Raw genomic sequence first — 23314 nt, 5'->3', positions numbered from 1 at the left:
GAAACATTTGAAACCATGTTATGCATATATCTCACACTCCATAACAAAATTTATGCATTCAACCATTCATAATTCTTCAAAACATCATTTGTTTAAAAACTTGTGATCAGTTCTAAGTTGTTTGAAGAGTTCCCAAAATATCAGGTTTGTTTTCCAACTGCTTTTGATCAAGAAGTTTTAGTTTCTCCTACATTCTCAGTAGATGGCTTGTTCCTGCATAAAGACCGCTGTGTTCTTATGTTTTTCCCTGCTTATAGTCCAACATTCTTATTTTTAATTTTGAATTTCACACTTTTTGACAAAAAATGATGTTTCCTTGCACAATGCTCTTTAAATTACATGTATGTTATTGAATAAAATATAACTCGGTGACGTATTCAATTGGGACTAAACACTGCTGAAGTATAAAGAGAAACAAAATAACTTGAAAACAAGAAAACTGCTGCACCTCAAACGTTAAAGTGAATTTTCTTGTGAAGTCCTTTGTTGAAGATACATGTATATCATTTCTCTAAGCAAGGGCCTCCTAATTATGACGTGCATGAACTACTTTGTTTTCGCAGGGCAACATGACGGGGGCAGATACCTTAACCTACCAGACAGCCCGTCTAGCCCTGCCCAAGCATCATAACTTCCATCGAGATCTGATTCCGTACCCAGAACTCATGCAGTGGCTCAAGAAGGCAGATTACACCAGCTTCAAGCTTCTATCAAAGGTTTCCAACATAACATTACATTTGCCTAGCAATAACAATGCCGGACTTGATTTGTTTCTTGTTCAAGAGTTCTAGCTACATGTACCAAGAAAAGTGGTGATCAGTTACTTCAAAATTTCTGATATTTTGCAGGACATGAAGGCCTATTTTTTCATGTTGGTTCCATTAAATTAATTTTTTCACTTCACTTCTTATTCACTCATTAATGTGGGGTGTAAAATTTAAGATTTGATTTTCAGTCGTACATTATTTATGAACTTTTAGTAAATGATCACTGACCATTCAATGATGTAACATCCGCTTAATAAAAGAATTTATTTCACAGTTAATATCAAGTTCTGCTTGATGTTTTGGTATATAGAATTACACCAAATCCCTGCACAAACTCTACAGCCATGAAATCAGCGAGTTCTTTGAGCATGCGAAACAGGCCTTGATCAGCAAGACCAGAAGCATGCTGGACCCCAAGAAATTTGGCTTTGGGGGCCGAGGTCAACTGCAGGGGTCAACTGGAGACCTCTCTAAGGCAGGGCTAAAGGGAAAAGGTCAAGAGTCTCAAGGGTCAGAAGGCGAGTTGACAGACAGGCAGCGATTTGATATGGTGAGAAATGGAATAAACTTTCAGGATCTAATATTAAAGCATTCTGTGAGATTACAGGCAGGCTGTTGTATGAAAGGACATTTACTTTTCAGCTTTCAGAATTATTCTTGGGTCCACCCTGCTAAAAGGCTAGTTCATACAGGTACACTGGTAAATGTAAAACACAGAACATTTGCAGCAAAATTTGCTGGAATTGAGATGTGTCCTGTTTATACAAAATCACAGTGTAAATATTTGATCTGATGTCATAAAATTGCATTCGTCTTCTCCTTCATGCTAAGTGTTAACTGGTGGTAAAATATCTTAGGTATGGAATACCCAGTGACGTTATTGAAAGGTCATGAATTTGTTCTTTTGACTCCTGCGTTAAACATACCTCGATGTTGGTTTTGCTTCCATCTCTCTGATTTTGAAATTCATGGAAAACAGGTCTTCACCCAGATACTGAACGAAATTGCTCCCATGTGTCAAGCAGAGCAAGATTTCTGTGCCAAGTTCTTTGGTCTTGATTCAGATACAGATTATGTGGTGAGTATCAGACAGAGCCTGGCTCTTAATCTGTCAGAAGTTTAATTCAGTCATTTTGTGTATTCCACAAAATCTCTATATACCATGTATTTATGCTGCACCTACTATAGCACACTGCTTTCTATGTATTTAAGTGTACATGGCCTTTTGCTTGGAACTTTCATTTAAGCTTTTGCACTTTCGATTTTGTTAACATTGTGAGCTTTTCTAAACAGTACAATGATAATTTGTGTTTGTATATATCAGTCAAAAGAGTAAAGAAGTTTTCAGTGGAATATGTGTTAAAGCTAACACTGCCAACCCAACTTTTACCAGTATATTCCCGAATTAAAACAAGCGGTAACGTACTCTGATCAGGGACACAAATTTACCAAATTAAACTTAAACCCGCATTGTATGATGCAGATTACCCTCTGGAGCTTTCTGTGGATTGGTAAACTAAATTAAATTTAGTCTGTGAGTTTGCAAGCAGTCATTTTTAGACAACCCTAAATGCTCAAGAGATCACAAATCCAACATTGGTTCACCGTTGCCAGTTTTATTACCATGCCATTAAACAGCGTACTTGTACCTGTCCAAGCCCAGATTTGTTCTAGCCAGGTTTGAACATGAACTGTAGTTAACTGTATATAGGTACACTAACTTACATTAAAGACTTGCAGATTGATACTCGCTGGTTGGACTAGCCGATTGTTGTCTTTCAGGACCAGTTAACCAAGATTGATTACGTAGCTGCAGGAGTCACCTCTAGGGCTGGGGGTTAGGACCTTGGGTGCCATGATATGATATATAACACCTCATTGTTTGGTATTTTGTATATTAATCGGCATGAACAAAGATGAATGGAACAGCACTAGCAGTTGACCCTTGACCCAACCTTCTCTTATCCAGTATTAATGATGCCATTTGTGTGTGCTGTTGGCTGAGACTAGCCTTGGCTCCAAATTGGCTGTTCCTCTTAGCTGTTGAGCTCAAAGCTGACAGTTTGAAATGAGACTATGCCGCAATGTTGAAGTAACAATCATTAGCGACCATTCTGTGCATGATGTTCTTTCCATTTCTGAAAATATCAGAAGTTTTTAATGAAGTGTGAGAAGTTGAAGTGGAATGAACTTTTTAGTAGCAGAAAAAAATGGAAATTACATGTTTGAATAGAAGGAAATTTGCACTTTGTGAAAACACCGGGAATATTTCCACGTGTACTTCATAAAGACAGGGTTCCAGTGGCCTAGAAAAGTCATGAAAAAGTCATGGAAAGTTGTTTCCAGGCCTGAAAAATTTATGGAATTTTGTAAAAATGACTAAATTCATGGAAAAGTCATAAAATTTTTCTAACACTGTGTGGTTTCTGTTATCAGAAATGAGTTCATAAATGCATGATTTTATTCGCAACTTTAAAAGTCTGAAAAGTCCAAAAATTTGTGTTATTGGGTCATTGATTTTCATACTTTGGTCGTGAAAAAGTCATGGAATTGAATTGTCTTTAGGTGCAGGAACCCTGTAAAGAACTTCATATGAATGAATGTAAAAATATGATAACACTCTGAACAGGGCAAATTGCTCCAAATGGCTCCCTTTTCCATTTTCTTCCCAACAAAAAGCAGATTGATAGATTATTACGTGTATGCACATGAAATGTGTTAACACTGATCCCTGAGGAGAAGGTCAACAGAAGTTTTGTATGAAGAAAAACGTCTCAGTGTTGAATCTTATGATACAAAAGCAGCAAAGTACCTGGCAAAAGTATAACACTGCTTTAGTTCTAACCTTAAAGTATTTGCACGCTTGGACGTGTGTATATATCCCTCCTGCAGAGTGCTTCAGGCTCACGTCACGCAGAGCATGGCAGTGCCCCGGGTGGAAAGGTCAGAGGTTATTGCAATATTGCACCCAAACGAATCCAACTGCTGTTCTGTGTTTGATATGCTGCATGATATGAAATAGTTGCATGTGTGCTGGTTTATGAAATATGTGTAGTTTAAGTGTTCACTGCATGCTGGTAGTTTGTGTACTAATAGTGCTCTTTTTTGCCCGCTGTGGGCGTCATGCACCTGCTGCTAAGGGGGCCATTTTTCTCACGAGATTCCACTCTGCATGTAGGTTTAATTCACTGACATATTTTCGCACAGTATTCTCAATGTGGTCTGAGAGTTTCAAAAACTATGTTTGCTTGGATGGGATTTGAACCCATGGCTTCCTACTTTAGTGCAGTCTTATGAGAGTAATTCCCCAATGCATCTCCAACTTAGACTTGAAGTTTCACGTTTTATTCATCTATAGTCTGCTGAGTTGAGGCCTTTAAGCGGCTCTGTATAATGCTGGAGAATCATTTTTAATTGTTTGGGTGTAAGACCAAAGTTTAGCAAATTTGCAGCCGGTTCCATGAACAAATGTCTGAAACTGTGGAGTTTCAGATGCAGCTGGAGATGAAGAGGAGACTGACATCTGCCTCCTGTGCAATATGGCCTCAACGAAAGCTTACTTCAGAAGCACACGCATGTACAGGCATGTTGAATAAACATGCTATCTGCTTTCAACAAAATATTTTCAGAAGCTTGTATAAAATCATTCAGCCCGCACCCTTTTGCATGTTTAGTAATTGCGCTGAAATTACCACACTTTTGAAACAAGAAGGTCCCAATTTGCACGTAGCCTACATTTCCTTCTTTGATTTTGTTTCTTTGCTTCTTCCTTTTTTTCCGCTCTGTTTAACAGCTTGTATTTCTTGCATTGGCTGACGAACTTTAACTGTACCTATCCCCCAACTGACTAATGCAAAAATTAAAACTGAACTAAATCTAGAGTGTGAATCACCTGTAACTATTTTATTTGCACTTTTGTTTGAACTTCCACCCAAGACAAAACCCCTCAAGATGAAACGTATTTGTTAAAACACAGCCTGCAATTTAGGTTGGTTTTTCAAACAAACAGCATCAAAAGAAAACTTATCAGGTTTTTTTAAATGCCTAATTAAAAAGCTAGTTCAAATGCTTTCACTGCCTAGTCTGTCTTCAATTTGCCTGGTGTTATTAAATAGGAGGGCCAATTATTGATGATGAAAATCCCTTTAGCTTCCCTTTATGTAATTTCTATTTCTAATCACTATTTTTTCTTTTTTTGTGTCTTTCGTGTCTTCATTTTTCTATGAGATAATTCATACTGCTCAAGTATTACCTGTGTACATGTATGTACAGGTGTATATTTGGAGATGCATTGAACAAGTTAACACACATTAATAACTTGCTTTGATTTATGCAAAGATGTATTCCCTTGTACATGTATATGAATTCATGAAACTTTATGCATAACTTCACCTACGCCAAATTTTGTCATGTAAGTTTTGCAACAAATTATATCACAATTCGAAAACATTTCACAACTTCACAACAGATTATGGTGTAACGATGCAGTCATTTTTAAGTGGTAAATGTTGCACTGAACAAATAGGAAAGTTATCAGCAATTATATGGGAGGTCCACACCTCCGTTTTGAGGGCTTAATGAAAAACCTCTTTGGCTATACAGCAAGATTTGCGGCCCAGTTTCGACAAAGAAAAGATTCAGTGACTGTTTAATGACTGCTGTAATAATACAAAGGAAAAGCTCTTGTAAAAGCTACGATCGTCCTCTTCCAAGATGTTTGATATTATTAAAACGTTGCACAATTAAACAACCATACGTACCTTGTGCAGCTCTGTCACAAATTTAAGGCCACATGGTGCAAAGTTACACCAAGTTCTGTGAAATGGGCTGTTCATACCACGAGCAGATGTAGGGATCTGGCAGTTTTACAATTTCACATCATTTTGTAGAGAACTGTGTTTCCTTTCTGTCGGCCTTCCTCATTAATAAATGCAGTTACATGTAAATCTGGTTTTTGAAAGAATGGCTGCATTTAGATAAGGCGAAAGGGAATCAGAATATTTTGTCTGCTCATCATGTCTGATTCGTTGCTAACATAGAAAATTATCAGAGTAGTGCATTGTTGCATGCAGACTACGTTTGCACCTAGATCATGTTTGTCCAACTAGGTAGATTTTGGTTAAAATAATTCCCTTTCTTAGGGATTGTACATACATGCACATGTATGATCGTTCACAGGTAACCAGAGAGAAAAAAAATGGTGATTATTATCTCTGAATTTTAAAAATAGTTTCTGCAGTTAAATATGTTTTTACAATCTATACTAGCTCTCAGAATGAGAGAGAAGTAAACAAAAACAAATCCGGTATACACTGGATCATTTAGTAAAATATGTTTAAGGCCTACATGTACATGCACAACATGCTTTTGTAGCAGCAGATTTCTCTGACATAGACAAAACAGTGTGAGCAGTGTTAATTCCTTTTCTTTTTGTGACAATGATTTTCTTTTCACTTTTTTGGCACCATGTCTTGAAAATGCTGGCTTCTAACTCTCATCGTGTAAAAGGGAATTGGTAGACTTTGACATTTGTGTAGGTATTTGCTGTTTTGAATGGGATGAATACAATGTTTTGCAGAAATTTAATTGGAAAGCTTACAAGGTAAGTTTCTGCTCAGCCTGATCAGGTAATTCTATTTGTTTCCATAGAGGAGGTCTGCAGTGCCCTTTAAATCTGTAAACATTGTTCTTTGTGGTAGTCAGCTTTGGTTTTACTCATGCTTTAAGGTGAAGGGGAATTTTTTCAGTGTGACCTTTTCTTCTGTCCTTCAATCCCTGGTAAACCTTAACGTGGGACAATTTCTGGTAAATCTTTGGCAATTAAATGGACAAATTTTGTTTTAATTGTCAGCTTTTGTGACATTTCAAATTCCAGATTATTCTAATTTTAGATCCTCTAGCTGTAGTACAGTAGAGATTAACAAATTTTTGCTAGTGAAAACAGGTGGAGAATTACTGGAATTTGCTCAGAAAGTTTTTTCTAGCCATTTTAGGTTGACATCAACTCTAACATGCACTCACTACAAATCCTTTAAATACCTAGTATTTGATAAACCTAAACGGATTCCAATGATTATTATGTAAATGAGGATGTGGAGGTACGACATCATGAATATGAATGATATCGATACAACAGATACTTTTTTTTACATTCAAACCCTCCTTAAGGAGAGTTATGGGAAAAGAAAAAGAATTTGATTGCCAACCCACAAACTGAATACTGTATCTGTCCCTATGACAAGGTGCATATTTGCCTTATTGTTGTCCATTTTACAACTTTGTAGGACTTTGTAATGGAGGAACTAATGGGGACTATCGACTCCACACCAGGAAAACAGAAGAAAGAGTGAGTTTCTTGCAATGTGTGTAGCTTTTGTGATGACAGTAAAGAATCCGTTTGACTTTTGTTCCATGGTATTTCCTCGTCCATTTTGATTTTGCTTGAGGAAAATCTTTCCTATGTAAAGGACTTGGTAGATGTTCCAGAGTGTCCTTTAAATTCCCATGGAAGTGAAAAAGCAACCTGCTGATGTAACAAGTGAATTATACAAAACAGGCATCACATACTGTAGATACATGTACCATGCACTCTTCTCCTTTTGCAGGGACAAGAAAATGGCATTACTTCCAAACAGTGAAATGAGGTAAGGATATTGTACATGCAAATTAAAGTACGTTATTAATCTCAAGATCATACGAAAATTTGTACGTTGTTTTCTAGCTTAAATTTCAAGCATTAAATCTGACACAAACTTGATCAATATCAAACAGGTGATAAATCATTCTCATCATTCTTTAATGTACTGTAAAATTTCGGGTTTGTGCTTTGGCATCTCAAGGTGATTGCACTCAGAGAATTGACAAAATCATCAACAATCATAACTGAAAACTTATTGGCAATTTCTCTGTTTCTGAAATTACCAGTCAGTTTTGAGAAATCAAACCATCATTGTGTAACCATATGTGAAGACCCATTTTCACCTGCTGCCGAGAGTCATCTGATTTTGACAGAAACATACACATGAGAAGTTCTGATACAACACATGTATGCGAGATGCAGTCATCCTATCCTCACAGTACCATTACTTTGCAGGGAAGTGATGACAGATCTCTTCCAGACTCTGGAACCAGAACTCAAGAATTTCATCGCTTTTGCTGAAAGAATGGACAACTTGTGAGTCCCGTTAAAAATAGATCCATGTACATCTTTGTAAACATCTTTGTACTACGTGTGTAGTGTTGTACTTGATAGCAACAACAGGTATGTCATTACTGCTTCCTGTTTTTGAACCATACAGCAAGCCTGATATCATCTCTGATCTTTTACAAGTATGCATTATTCTGTCATTGTAAGCGGAAAATAAAAATCATACCCTCACATTTAAAGTTTACTTATTTACTATGGGAGAAATGGTTAGTGACAGAGCGTCTTGCTCAAAAGCACATGCCTTGTAGCCCCAAAGACTGGACTTAACTTCACAATTACATGTACATGTATGTCAACTTCACTAGCCTGGAAAAAATACAACATTGATACCAGCTGAGGACACATGCACTGTGACCCCACAGGCTGGAATTAAACTAACTCCTGTGTCATCACCATAGGAAAAAATACAAAATTGAGCATATCAATATCAGCACAGGGCATAGTACACTGCAGTCCCATGGACTGGACTTAAAATCCCTCCTGTGTTTTCACTAGGGGGAAAAAAGAAAAAATTGATATCAGAAAAGATGCTGTACAGGAAGAAGTGGCTGGTTATTACATTTCCCTTCAATGTGCCGTCAGTTGTTTTTTTTTCACAATGGATTTTAATGCTTACTATCCTCTTGAGAATACACTCTTTTGAACTAAACAGATTTTTTCTGCTATTACAAGTTCGCAAGATGCAAAGTTATCTGTTGACATTTTGTCTGTTGTTTTTCAAACAGCAAGAATTGTTTACAATACATTATTTCTTGTCATCAGAAATGATCACAAGTTTACAACCATGATGCATGGCATTCCATAAAAGGTCGAGTTGATGTAAATTTGTGTGAAAAACTGTAAGTGCTGTTTTTGGCCAAACAAGCATGTTAATGTCTTGTTAAATTCAAAATAAGTAATGTTCATAATTTCACAAGTATATTGATCAAGATACCAAAAAATCACTGAAATGGTAGCAGGACAAACACCGGGCATGCCAAGAATAATGAGCAAGAAGGCAAATATTTGTCAGCATTCCGCATTCTAACATGGTGCACAATTACACCACAAAGTCACGAGCACTTTCTGGTCAGGTACTCACAGATTTAGGAAGTAGAAGGCAAAGCGCTATCTATAGCATATACATGTACACCATCATTTAATATAAAATTTTGAAACAAAATAAGATTTGACTGCATAACTTTATGACCAGTGCAACTTTTGTTCTGTGTCATCCCAGTCTATCGTTCATAACCGGTACTTCTGTTTTATGACAGTTCTGGACCAATATGTTTAACCATAAAAAAGCCAGGTTTTTGCACCTTTTTGGGGGGGCACATATATGACCTCGATTGTCCCATACTCAATCTTTTAAAACTAACATGCCTGTAAAGACATACATGTACATGTATATGAAGTTTACACTTAATTTGAATAAGGGTTTTGTTGTCATGATTATTTATGAAGTTCATGGCCTGACAGCCTTAATGCATGGGGCACATATGACCAAAGTTGACATTTGGTTGACCAGTCTGTGAAAAACACTTTTTTGTAAGAGCAAAGTTGGTGTCCAAGTGGCTTCAAGACATGATCTGAAAAATGCATGAAGGAAAACATTCAGTGCGATTATTTGGAAGAGCTCTTGTAAGCTTAAAGAAATCTATTTACACATGCGCACGCCCACAGACATTGTAAATCCTGAACCACATTATGTTTCTAAGCAGAATTATATGCTGATTGAACAACAGCCAAGAACCGCACTCAAACATTAATACACTCTAGCATGTGTTTTTGACTGGTACCCTGTTTTTACTAAGCAGATACAGTATATTTTGTAGTCTTACCAAGTTTTCATACTGAGCAATTTTGTTTTATTCTGTGGCAGTTTTTCAGTTTATATGCTGGTACGCATCGGCTACCAAGTGATGGCTTCACCTAACAAACAGTCCAGTTCCTACCTAAGAATGGTCCTGGCAAACTGTCTGATTGAAGTCAAGAGAAACTTTGACAAATACATCGTAAGTCTTATTTTCCACAGTTCCAGTCCATCTGTGCACAATACAATATGACCTCAGTTCATTGGTGTAGTTTCTAGATTCATCAATACCTTCCACCTGTGTTATATCATAAAAAATTGTCAAATCGTTGTTACTGTGCTTCTTTAAATGGAATTTGAAACCCACTTGGAAATCAACAACACCTCTAGTCAAAGTCATGACTAGCATGGACAGGTAAGTGTGCTCTCTTTCTTGATTGGTTGTGTTGTTTTCATTCAAATCTTACAGGCTGACCAAGTGTGGACAAGAAAAATTAACGGTATAAGTTTATTATCAAACTCAATGAGTCGGCAAAAAATAGCATACCTGCATGCAGTATGTAGATGGACCAAGTAATGTTATTATGGGTCATCATTAAGATAAGCACTTAGTGAGGTAAATGCCAATAGAGGGTCATGAAGTGGTAAATAGTGTTCTTGCATTGCGACCTGCTTTCTTTGTGAGACTGTTCCATTTGTTGTCCAAACAAATGTTGAATTGCCAAGATGTCCTTTAATAATCAGTTAGGTTGCTCAAATAATTCGGACATACATGTACTTGCGTACATCTGGTCCTGTGCTGAACCAACGATTATATGCAGTTCTTTTTGAGTGACTCGCTGAGAACATTCCGTCAGGCCTTTTAGGGACGGAATGTTAATTCTCGTGTGAACTGGTCAAATGTGGCATAATGCAGCATCATGTCCGACGTGTGTACCCTGGCAGAGCATACACTAACAATTGTCAGTTGCTATGCTACTCATTAATTACTGCATTGTCAGAAGGTTCTCTGTTGTTCCATCTCTACCAAAACTGATTTTACTCATATAATCCAGGCAGAGTTTCTCACAGTTTTGTTTAAATCTGTCTTAATGTGCATGGGGCACATGACAAAAGGACTGCAGTTTGCGGATAGAAATGTGCACTGGTCACATGTAGTGTCATGCAAACTAGCAATGTGTGCACTTTTGAATCGGTGCACAGGAGTCAGAGAACCATTCTTCACACCAGGCATTATACAGTACACTCAGGGAAGTTTTACAAAGTTGTGTTACTTAGTTCTTGGTGGATTTATTGGGCACCTTGCTCTGGTGCCCCACTGAAATCCTTCATGAATACTGTCCACAAATAATGAAAGGTTACTGCAAATGCAATGTAAAACTATGTAAAGGACGTGATTCTTACGTGCATTCCAATCAGTCAGTCCTTCACTCGGCTGCTGTACTTTCATTGAAAAATTAACAATAGAAACACAGCTTAATTTTCTTCCCTGTAAAGCACGGTAATAGGCCTACTTGTATATGCAGTACAGTTGACTTAATTTAGCTGAAAAACTTTGTGAGAAACAGTTGCAAGTTTCTAGCTGGTTATAGGACTCATGCACCTCATCAATAAAGCTAAATGGCTATGCTTTTTCTGAATTCCAAGGAAAGTCTATCTTTTGTATCTTACATATTGTGTGGAAATGGAACATAATTTCAAAGTAAGGTGCAATGCGTGTATTTTAAAAAAAACAGACAAACTGACTCTTCTTTTTTTTCACATGATACATATCATGATCGTATTGGGACCCATCTATCGTGATACGTATTGTATTGTGAGCTATTAGGACACCCCTACCGGCGAGGTTGCCACTGTTCAGAATTTTTTTAGACTTGCAGAGTGATAAATTTCTGTAATATGTTCATGCGACAGTTTTTGCATTTAAGGCATTTGGAACAGTTGTTTTTGTGACTCTGATTGTAAACTGTGTAGAGTTTGGCGGATATCCTTGTTCCGTAGGTAGTAAATAACAACATTGAGCCAGCTGTTACTTAACACCTGAACCTCCGTAAAATTGCTTGACAACGACTGAGTAAAAATTTCTGAAGATTTTGGTGTTATTATTACACGACTGCAGTGGACATCCGTGTGATGACTAGAGTCCCTGTTATGATGATGATGCTGGTGAGATGTTTGGTGTTAATCCTCTGCCTACTTTGGCAATTGCCTGCTTGATCAGCAGAGATGCATTTAGCTTGTTTGTGAGCTATCAGGGAAATGTGAATTTGGTACCAAGTGTGATTGATATCGTGTGAGTAGCGGTGTAGCTACATGTAACCCAGGCCATTTTCAGCCACGAGCACGGTTGATACTGGCCCTCATGTAGTACATGTTTATAATTAGCGATACCACTGAATATAAACACAATATAATGATGATGACCCACATTGCACACACCACAATCTTGATTCTTAATTCTGTCACAAGTGAGGGATACCTCAGAGAATTTAGTGATATATTGGTCTAGTGTCCGAAGAATAGACAAAACAGAAATGATGTCAAAAAAGTGATTGCCACACCACGCACTATGCAGGGAAACCTCCCCTAGCAACCATCACTTAGCAAACAGTTCCAGTAAACTAAAACTCTTTACAATTGTGGCTGCAATATCAGCCAGGGTAAGAGAAACCATGCATATCTTGGTTGTTTGCTGAATGCTGGTGACTCGGCGTAAGGTGAATAACATCAGTGGATTCAGTAAAAAGTTCACAAGTATTGTATGCGTCTGGAAGATGCGGAGAAAAATTACTAATGGTGATTGTTCACTTTCTGCCGAAATGGCTTCCTCTGTAGAATCCATAGTTGTTTTGATTCCCTCATGTGATGTCTCCATGGTAACAGTCAGTGTGTAGAGCAAGGCGTCAGACATGAAGAATATTCTTCTGAAGAATGGCCAATCCAATTCCAATCTGTCATAAAGTCACAAACTTGCCCAAGTTTTGAACACTTCTAGTGGCAGGTAGTGGTTTGGGCTTGCTTGAAAATCCAAGAGATGATGCAACTTGTGTGATTGTCCATAGAGTTTTGTTGTTTAAAATAGTAGCGGCGTGTGTCAAGGCACAAAATGGGGTGTTGTATGTTGCACACTGTACATGTACAATACATGTTATTAATAGTATTAGAAGAACAGCTAATGCAGCATAGGGATAATTACATTACGCTTGAGTGTGTATGTACTGGTACTGAGTACTTCCATTTATTTTTGATGGCTCATGACGTGTGCTATAAATGATGTAGACATTCGCAGGAGTACAATTTATAAGTACAATTTAATAAGTTTCCATGATTATAGGCTGTAGATATAGCATGGCTTCAAAATTGAAGAAACTTGTCATATACATGTACATGTAGATCTTTCAAAGGATGACATGTTCTTAACATTGTCAACAAGTCAAACAGTTCCAAGTGTTGAACACTTGGAACTGTTCCAAGTGTTGAACACTTGGAATGGCAGGTAACAGTTTGAGTTTGCCTCAGGTAAACATACATGGCTGTAGATACATGGTGTCTCATTGCTTTTTATATAAAACACTCATTGCCAGAATGGCAGTCACTATTCACACAATGGGAGATTCTCTGTTGCTCTTGGAAGGGCAGTAGTACTCTACATGGTAGAGCTATAGTATGGACTCCTTTCATTTTGTATAGAAGATTCGGCTTTTGTATGAACCGTGTCGTAAATGAGGTGGGTATGGATAAGACAAGCACAAGTAACAATCACTGTGGAAAAATGCTTGTCTCCCCACATGCAGTCATGAAGAATTAAAATTATAAATGTTTGAGAAGATGCATTAGTTAGAATAAATAAAAAATGAAAATAAACTAAAAAGAAATGATAATTTAAGAAGTGAAATGCCTCCTCCATATTTATCTGTTGCCATGGCATTGTATAAATCCCAAAAGAAGTTAAGGATCCTTGACGTTTGATTTGAAGCGTCTTGAATGGCATGTATATTGAAATTCTTTTCAAGACTATTTAAAAACAAATGATGTCATGCTTCAAGAATTGACTTTGACTTCTTGTTTGAGTTGTTGAAATTTTGGACTTCCTGCCTGAAGACCAGAGAATGAGATATTGCTGTCTTCACCCTCGTACATTGACTGCAAAATTTCTGCCTTTGTTTGCCAGACATGTTGGCCATTCAGTTTGACAGGATGAAAGTTAGAGTTCCAAGTTATGGAGTTCCGCTCAGTGGAACACCTAGTGGCATATGTAAGTTCATATCTCACCACCAACATAGCATCTTGCTTTGCGTGGAAGTCATTATTAAAGTAATAATGAAGAATCATGAGGTTTAATTCGCAAAATAACTGGTTCATTGGGAATATTTACTTGTGAACAGTATTGTACTGGGGAAACAATAGCATCTAGAACAGAGAGCATTTTGTAGCTGAACTGTCAGCTTGGAAAGCCCAATACAATTAATGATGGGTAATGTACATGTACATGCTCTTTCACTGGGGAGCAGTTTCTTGCCTTACACCAGCTTAAACAAAATCGCCACTTGACATTATTTCCTTGACCTAACTATGCATGCAACCTGAATAAATAAGCAAACACTTCAGGAAAGACATTTTAAATACACTTGAATATTTTTTACATTGTCTTCCTCGGAATGAGGCAGCTTTCAAGTCTTGCATCTTGGATCTTGGATAGGTTTGTGCAAGTTGCAAACACATGTGCACATGTTGACAACAAACATACCAGTACCTGTACCTCTGAAAGCCAGTTTCAGCTATAGACAAAGTCGACGACCAAAATAAGAAGCCATTATTATAGAATCATCCTGTTCGCATGTAGGCTGTGCACATGTGTGAAGTTCCTTGATCAACGGGCAGTAGTCGATTGCCGAAATTCACAGGGTTATAGGCTATAGCCTGGGGTTTAAATGCTTCTTTGTAAGGAGTAATTTGTTGACATTGTGGAGGTCAAACTCATCATGGGAGTACTTGTCTGCTGTGACCCAATTCCATTAGGTCCATTTTAGGTCCCACATGAATAGCACACCCGCTGCATTCTCTTGTGCATGCCAACAACAGACTTGCTGCCCCAGATTAGATGATGCCAGTCAGGTCCATCAAAGAAGTTACATCAAATTGGTTTTTGAAGGAGTTTACTGACCAGGCTATTGCATCAATGATACACCTTCTACACATAGTTTGTTCCTTTAATGGATATACTGTGGTTGACTTGAAGGTTTGACTGTAAAGTGGTTTGCAGGTCTATAAAGCTTTGTTCAGTCCAAGGAACTTTGTTGTGGATAGAATCTTTGGAACAGTCTTTGTTGCCACTCTGCTAGTAAACCCTTCAGTGCTCGGCGGAGATCCGTGTTCCGAAGGTAGTAAATAAGAGCATTGAGCCAGCTGTTAGATAACTGCAGAACATCTATGGAAGTGGCAAGTAAGATTCTATTAAATGCGTTATTCTGTAAACTTACATTCAGTGATCTTGCCATTGCAACCAGGACTGCAGTTGGCATCCAAGTAATGACAAGAGCTCCTGTTATGATGACAATGGTGGTGATGGATCTAGTGTTAATCCTCTGCGCATGTTGGCCGTTGCCCACTTGGTTTGCAGCAGTAATGTGTCGAGCTTGCTTGCGAGCTATCAGGGAGATGTGGAGATAAAGGATGAATATGACAGCAAGTATCAGTGATATCATGCCGGTGATATAGTAGTCCCGCCAGAATGATGGCCCCCAAAGGCACAGTTGCGTTTGTCCATCTTGTTTGACTACATGTTTTTTTGGATCAACAATACCAAACACACAAATACAACATATGGAAGTGAAAATCCATGAAGAACACACCATGATCTTGGTTCTGAATTCTGTCACAAGTATAAAATATTTCAGAGGATGTAAAATGGCGATATATCTGTCCAGTGTCAGAAGTAATAGCGAAAGAATAGACATGCCTCCTGAAGTGAAGATCATCACACCATGCACTGTGCAAGAAAGTTCTCCTAGCAACCATCTTTCAGCAAATAGTTGCACTACATCAAAAATCCTTACAATTGTAGATACAATATCAGCGAGGGTGAGAGAAGCCATTAATATCTTAGTTGTAGGCTGAATGCTGGTGACTCGACGCAAGGTTATTAACATCAGTGGATTCAGTAGGAAGTTCAGAAGAATTGCAAGAGTCAGGAAGATGCAGAGTAAAATTGCAAACAGTGATTTTTGTCTCTCAGCTGGAGTGCTCGCCTCTGTAGAATTCATGGTGATGTTTATTCCATCATTTGTTGGAGTTACCATGGCGACAGCTTGTGGATAGGGCATGGCTTCAAAGACAAAAACTTGTCATTTATTGTACATGTACATCTTTCAATGGATGACAAGTTCTCAGTGTTTTCATAAAGTCACAGTTCCTTAGCCTTTTACTCTTGAAATGGCAGGCAGCAATTTGAATTTGAAACACTTGAGGAAACTACTGCTAGCGAAACCATGTGCTATCTAACTGTTTTTGTAAATGTTTTTGGCTACTTATAGTAGGCAAACGTGAGGTTATCTGATACTTTCAATATATGCTTGTAAATTGCTGTGAAAAGATATCCTTACATCATATACACTGTTTTCTGCCCACGCTGTGGCATAACACAATATATTTCTCAAATTTTGTGATTTATCAGAACTCTCTTATGTATCTGATAGCCTTGGTGTGTCATCCACACTTCATCCAGGCTGGCAATTATATTTTCAGTCCATTAACCTGAAAACCCTAGGGTGTGAATAAAGTCATATTAAAATTGGAGAATTTACAATGTAGGCCTCTTACATGTACCAGTAGGTTGACATATTTTTTTTGCTTTGTATATTTATCGTGCCTTTGTAACACACCTCCCACTGGTTCTTTTCCTGGTTGGCTGCAACATGGTCGTATGGAGTTCAGTTACATGTATATATAGTCTATTTCATGAAATTTGCATCAGCATGACCTGGATGTGTGCCAAGACAAAAATACATTCATCTACTTATGCACATGCACTATATACTGTTGGCAACTTTAAGAGGTGAAAGTTTGGAAATATGGCTTTGATTTCGCAGTTAACTTTTCAATTAAATAGAGGTAAATATTCAGCAGTTTGCATTGAATTAATTGTACTGTAATATCGTCTTCCATTTTGATTTTTTTGTACTGTAATATAGTCTTCCATTTTGATGTCTTTTTTGTACTGTAATATCGTCTTCCATTTTGATTTTTTTTGTACTGTAATATAGTCTTCCATTTTGATATCTTTTTTGTACTGTAATATAGTCTTCCATTTTGATATTTTTTTGTACTGTAATATAGTCTTCCATTTTGATGTCTTTTTTGTACTGTAATATAGTCTTCCATGTACTAGTGTCACTGCAAGCTGTTAACACTCATGGGCATCCATCATGTTGCCTTTTTGCACCAACATAAAGAAAACACTGCATTTTGCACTATTTCCTGACTATTCATGTTACCAACTGGGGAGACAAAATGTTGGGTTTAGATCCAAGCACATCGGCCTTCGTAGGGGCTGTGCCATCCTGAGGGCAAGGTTTGCAGGGTCGAAACCTGGTGAGTCTTAAAGATGAAGCTTACAGGTAGTTCAAGCATACAAGCAGGCTCAGTTCCTGCTTTTATAAGGAGTTGATAAGCTAAATGCCAGTAGTACCGGTACATCATTCCATAAGGTACATTATGGGTCATACAAAACAGTGCATTGCTTATAGTGCACATGAATGCGTACATCTGATGGCTTGAATCAGACCACATTGGTTCATGACAGATGCATGAGCCACTTGAATCAGATCAAACTTGTGTTAAAATGAATTGGCTTTCCGTCAACCATTTTATTAAATTCAGAAAAAGCATTGAATAATTCAGAAAAATCCTTTTTCCAGAAACTTATACAAATTATAACCATTGTCTTTGTCAAAATGAGGATGCATTGCATTGCATTCAGATCTTGCTTTTTGAGCTGCATGTGCACATCAGGTCGACATGTACATGTAGGGCTATGGCAGTTACATGTACAAATACTATACCTGGCACATTTGGACAATAGGCATACCCGTATTATGTCTCTGAAAACATTTTCGGATATAGCCTGAGGATCAAGTCCTGTCCTGCAAGAGGAGGAAATTTGTTTTTTGTCCAAACTGTGGAGTTCAAATCATGGGATTACACAGAGTTCTGAAGTGAGAACATCACGCACACACACTGTATGTGCATGAAGAGCATTAGCATGAGAACCAGCACATGAACTAACACTCGTGCCCACTCCATTCGTTTGCACCTCCTAGTTCAAAATGACGTCACACTTCGGTACTCTTTAGTCCTTTTCTGCTGTGATGTCATTCCATTACGTCCATTTAGGGTCCAAGAAGAACAGCATACCTGCTGCGTTCTCTCATGCATGCTTACAATGGATGGCAAGATCAGATTGTGCCATTTGGGTCCAGGAGTTTGCAGACTTAGCTTCTCCATCAGAAGAGTTTGCAGACATAGATTCTCCACCAGAAGAGTTTGTAGAAATGGCTTCTCTATCAGAGGAGTTTGCAGACATAGCTTCTCCATCAGAGGAGCTTGCAGACATGGCTTCTCTATCAGAGGAGTTTGCAGACATAGCTTCTCCATCAGAGGAGTTTGCAGACATGGCTTCTCTATCAGAGGAGTTTGCAGAAATGGCTTCTCCATCAGAAGAGTTTGCAGACATAGCTTCTCCATCAGAAGAGTTTGCAGACATAGCTTCTCCATCAGAAGAGTTTGCAGACATAGCTTCTCCATCAGAAGAGTTTGTAGAAATGGCTTCTCTATCAGAGGAGTTTGCAGACATAGCTTCTCCATCAGAAGAGTTTGCAGACATAGCTTCTCTATCAGAGGAGTTTGCAGACATAGCTTCTCCATCAGAAGAGTTTGCAGACATAGCTTCTCCATCAGAAGAGTTTGCAGACATAGCTTCTCCATCAGAAGAGTTTGCAGAAATGGCTTCTCCATCAGAGGAGTTTGCAGACATGGCTTCTCTATCAGAGGAGTTTGCAGAAATGGCTTCTCCATCAGAGGAGTTTGCAGACATGGCTTCTCTATCAGAAGAGTTTGCAGACATAGCTTCTCCATCAGAAGAGTTTGCAGACATAGCTTCTCCATCAGAAGAGTTTGCAGAAATGGCTTCTCCATCAGAGGAGTTTGCAGACATGGCTTCTCTATCAGAGGAGTTTGCAGACATAGCTTCTCCATCAAGTGTTTTACCAAATATAATGATCATTGTTCCTTTTATGTACACACCCACACTTGTTTCACAAATATCTAGTGTAGACATTCCTTCTTTCAAGAGAACTTACGGTAAATGCTCTTTTATCTCCCACTATGATAATTCCTTAAAAATACAGAAACAATATTTACTTTGTGAGCCCAAATCACTCCATACTTGTGGAGAAAGGTCATTTTCTATGGCAGCACCTCGTCAGTGGAATCCCTTACCTATTCACGTCAGGACTTGAGAAACCATTCACGTCTTCATTACATCTCTCAAAACTCACCTCATGTCATTAGCCTTCAGTAATCACTCTCGTTGTCTACAGTTTTGTTGTATTTGCCTGCTTTTATTCCATCCAGTTTGTTCTTATTCTGGTTTTTTTTTTTTGCTTGCTTGTGCAAAGCGTTTTAAAAACCTTTCATGCCTTTATGGTGGATATGTTTTGCGCTTTATGAATGTCTATTATTATTATTACTTTTGACCTGGATTTCTGATGACACTTCCTGGACTATTCCTCTTCATTGTGCCATGGATACTTCTGACCCAAAAATTCTTGTGAAAACTGGATTTCAGAGAAGGGAAAGCACTTTTTGGACCCATGCGAGTCCACGCAATGTCTTAAACCCCATATTATGAAAATTATGTGGACTTCTTCAGCTCAGAGGTCCACACTAGGTACATTTGCTTGACTTGAAGTTCTGACTGGGATTGACACTTTTAATAAAGCTCCGTTTTTGTTGATTCTGTATTGGAGGAACTTTTGTGTAACTAGGATCTTTGGAACAGCCTCTGTCGCCACTCTGCTAGTAAATCACTCAGTGCTTGACAGAGATCCTTGTTTCGTAGGTAGTAAATTAAAACATTGAGCCAGCTGTTAGATAACTGCAGAATAATTGCAAAATAGGTAAATAAGTAAAAAGAGTATGCATCATGTTGTGATGCATGTTTTTGTACTGCTGGTATTAGAATGGCGACTGCAGTGGGCAACCAAGTGATGACTAAAGTCACTGTTATGATGGCAATGGTGGCGATGGATCTAGTGTTAATCCTGTGCCCACCCTGGCCATTGTCTGCTTGGTTTTCAGCAGCAATACGTCGAGCTTGTTTGCGAGCTATGAGGGAGATGTGCTGATAAAGGGTGAATATGGTAACAAGTATAAGTGATAAAATTCCAGCACTGAGGAAGGAACGCCATGTCATCGACCCCCATAAGCACTGTTCATGTGGACCATCATGTACAATGTGCTTAGGATTAACAACACCAAACAAGCAAATACAATGTATGGTGGTGGTGATCAGTGTTGCACAAACCACAATCTTGGTTCTGAATTCTGTCACAAGTGAAGGATACCTCAGAGGATATAAAATACTGATATATCGGTCTAGCGTCAGAAGTAAAATGGAGAAAATAGACATGAAGCCTGATATATAGCCTGTCACACCGTGCACTAGGCAAGGAAATTCCCCTAGCAACCATCTCCCAGCAAATAGTTCCAGTAAATCAAAGGTCTTGACAACTGTGTATGCAAGATCATTCAGGTTGAAAGCAGCCATGAATATCTTGGTTGTAGGCTGGATGCTGGTAACTCGGCGTAAGGTAAGTAACATCAGTGGATTCAGTAGAAAGCTCACAAGAATTGTAAGCGTCATGAAGATGCAGAGAAAAATTGCAAGTGGTGATTGTTCTAGACTTTCAGCTAGAGTGACCTCCTCTGTAGAATTCATGGTGATGTTTGTTTCTTGCTTTGATGAAGTTTCCATATTTAGAGTCTTTATGTAGCCTGGCCTAAAGATGAAGAAACCTGTGACGATCTCTCCAAGGATGGCAAATCTTTAATGTTGTCAAGAAGACACATACATGTACATGTAGTTTCCCAGCCTTGTGCACTCAGTATACAGTCACCAGTTTGACAATCTTTAGGAAACTCTAGCAAATGAAACCACATGCCATCTCTTTGCTTTATGTTTCTGGCTGCCCATGTCACAAAAGGGAGGCTTGTTGTCACTCTGAGTATATGTACCGATATACGCAGTTACCACATGCTCCCATCTAGCCTTATTGTAAATTATAATATTCTATAAGGTATAATAGTTGTATTTGATAGCTTTGGTGTCATGTGTTGTGAACAATGTAGGCGTTTATGGAGGCACAATGCATCATGCATGAATCTGCAATGTATGGCAATATTTTCAATCAATTATGAATTCTGTACGATGTGTAGGTAAAAACATACTAAATTTAGTGGTGTGTATTTACGGGTAGTGCGGGAGCGGGGTACCTGATTCCTGTTATGGGTGGGTACCCAAATACCTGTCAGTCTTACTGAGATAATAACAAAAACATAAACATGTAGAAGTCAAGTTTTTTCCACCCTGTCCCCACCCACTTTTCTGCTAAGCTGCTGGATTGAGCACTGCACTTGCACATTCACTGGCACACATGGGAATTAAACTTGCCCAGGACTACTTTGCAACTTAACATTTTTTATTCCAAAGTTTCAGGGCCTGAAATCTTGACACCTCCATCCTCATGGGAATGGCTAAAAAAAGTCAAGAAAAAAACATATTCCGGCCAATGTATATTATATAATAAATAACTCCGAGCAGCGAGGTGGAGAAAAGAGACACAGAGGCTGTAATAAAGGTTGTCACACTCGCACTTTGTACTAGGCAGGGAAGTTTCCCTAGCAACAACCATCTGTCGGCAAATAGGTGCAGTAAATCAAAGATAATAATCGTTGATACAAGATCATATCAGCCAAGGTGAGAGAAACCATGAATATCTTGGTTGTAGGCTGGATACTGGTGACTCGACGTAAGGTACATGTACATGTAAGTAACATCAGTGGGTTCAGTACAAAGCTCATGAAGATGCAGAGAAAAGATGCAAATGGTGCTTGTTCTAGACTTTCAGCTGATGTGTCATCCTCTGTAGAATTCATAGTGATGTTTATTTCTTCTTTCAATGAAGTTTCCATTTTTAGAGCCTTCTTTATGTAGCCTGGCTTCAAAGATAAAGAAACTTATGTCAGTCTTTTGAAAGATGGCTAATCCTCACTGTTGTCAAGAACCCACACAGTTTCCCAGCCTTGTGCACACAGTATGCAGGCAGAAGTTTGAGTTGACAGTCGGAAGGAAAGTGCAGCTAATGAGACCATATGCTATCTCTTTGCGTTTCTGGCTGCCCGAAAACACAAAATGTCAGGTTTTCTGTCACTGTGAGTGCATATGGAACTCTCTTGTGTAGTTGAAAGCATCGGTGTAATTTTTTGTGATTAACATGGATGTTCATGGAAACATAGTGTACCATGCATGTATCTACGGCAATATATGCAATTATCCTGAACTCCCAAAGGTGTGTGTGAAATTACACGTACATTGAAAATAGAGGTTTCATCCCTATTAGAGCTACTTTTAAACTTATCCTAGGAAACCGAAAGCATTTCCAGTTACTTGCTGAACAAGTTAACTGTTGAATTAAAACAGTCCAGTCATAATAAAACCCTGAAAAGACTCATTTCTCGTTTACATTTTGGATGGAGTGTCATAAAATACATTTGGGCTGTTGTGATTTGGTCACCTGTGCACATCCGTGCCCCTGTTTGGGCCTGTGAGTGACCAAAAGAGGATAATGTTTTCTTAAGCCAGCTATTAAATAACAGCAGAATAAATGCCGAATTGCTAAGTATAAGCGTGTGTTTCATCCTCTGAAATCTGTTTGCACTGTTATCAGAATCATTTCATTAACTGCAGTGCACACCCAAGTGATGACATAGCACCCCTATTATGATGATGACGGTAAGAGATCTAGTATAAATCCTGTGCCCACCTTGGCCAATGCCTACTGGGTGTCCAGCAGCAATGCATTGGCTTGATAATGAGCTTTGAGGGAAATGTGCAGATGAAGGATGAGCATGGTTAGAAATGGATGCAAATGTAGATGATATAACATCAGTAAGGTATCCACCATTGATGTTGGCCATACTACAGCTGGACACACTATGCTGCTTGAGGATCAACAATTTATACACAAAGGCAGTATGCAGTTTGGAGGTGATAATATCCACAAAGCACACACTCTGATTTTGGATCATAATTCAGTTACAAACTTAGATACCGGTTCATGTACATGTTCCAAGGAGGGAATAGAGTCATATACATGTGGGATTAGAGTCAGAAGTGAAGTAAGTGACTGCAGAGTTTGAAATATGGCATACCACACCATGCACTCCAGAGAAGTCCCCCACTAACCATCTCCCAGCAAATAGTGGCAG

At 38.4% G+C, this 23314-nt stretch overlaps 1 protein-coding gene across 3 annotated transcripts in view; it reads left to right on the top strand.

The window, feature by feature from the left end:
* Window positions 1–23314, top strand: part of exoc1 (exocyst complex component 1) — a 65374-nt gene that overhangs the window by 11042 nt on the left and 31018 nt on the right. For 2 of the 3 annotated variants that reach the window (XM_022223772.2, XM_022223773.2), the window contains exons 9-16: window positions 564–716; window positions 1078–1317; window positions 1747–1845; window positions 3660–3710; window positions 7052–7113; window positions 7373–7411; window positions 7861–7941; window positions 9839–9971. In XM_022223772.2, coding sequence (XP_022079464.1) covers window positions 564–716; window positions 1078–1317; window positions 1747–1845; window positions 3660–3710; window positions 7052–7113; window positions 7373–7411; window positions 7861–7941; window positions 9839–9971 — 858 coding nt within the window. The remainder of the gene's footprint in view (window positions 1–563; window positions 717–1077; window positions 1318–1746; window positions 1846–3659; window positions 3711–7051; window positions 7114–7372; window positions 7412–7860; window positions 7942–9838; window positions 9972–23314) is intronic. The other variant, XM_022223775.2, reaches the window with a different exon arrangement.

The sequence above is a fragment of the Acanthaster planci genome, linkage group LG02, assembly GCF_054643075.1.
Source record: "Acanthaster planci isolate LZ-2023a linkage group LG02, COTS_SCS, whole genome shotgun sequence".
Classification (NCBI taxonomy): domain Eukaryota; kingdom Metazoa; phylum Echinodermata; class Asteroidea; order Valvatida; family Acanthasteridae; genus Acanthaster; species Acanthaster planci.
Note: the sequence above shows the minus strand (reverse complement) of the source record. Positions and strands in the feature narration are given on the sequence as shown.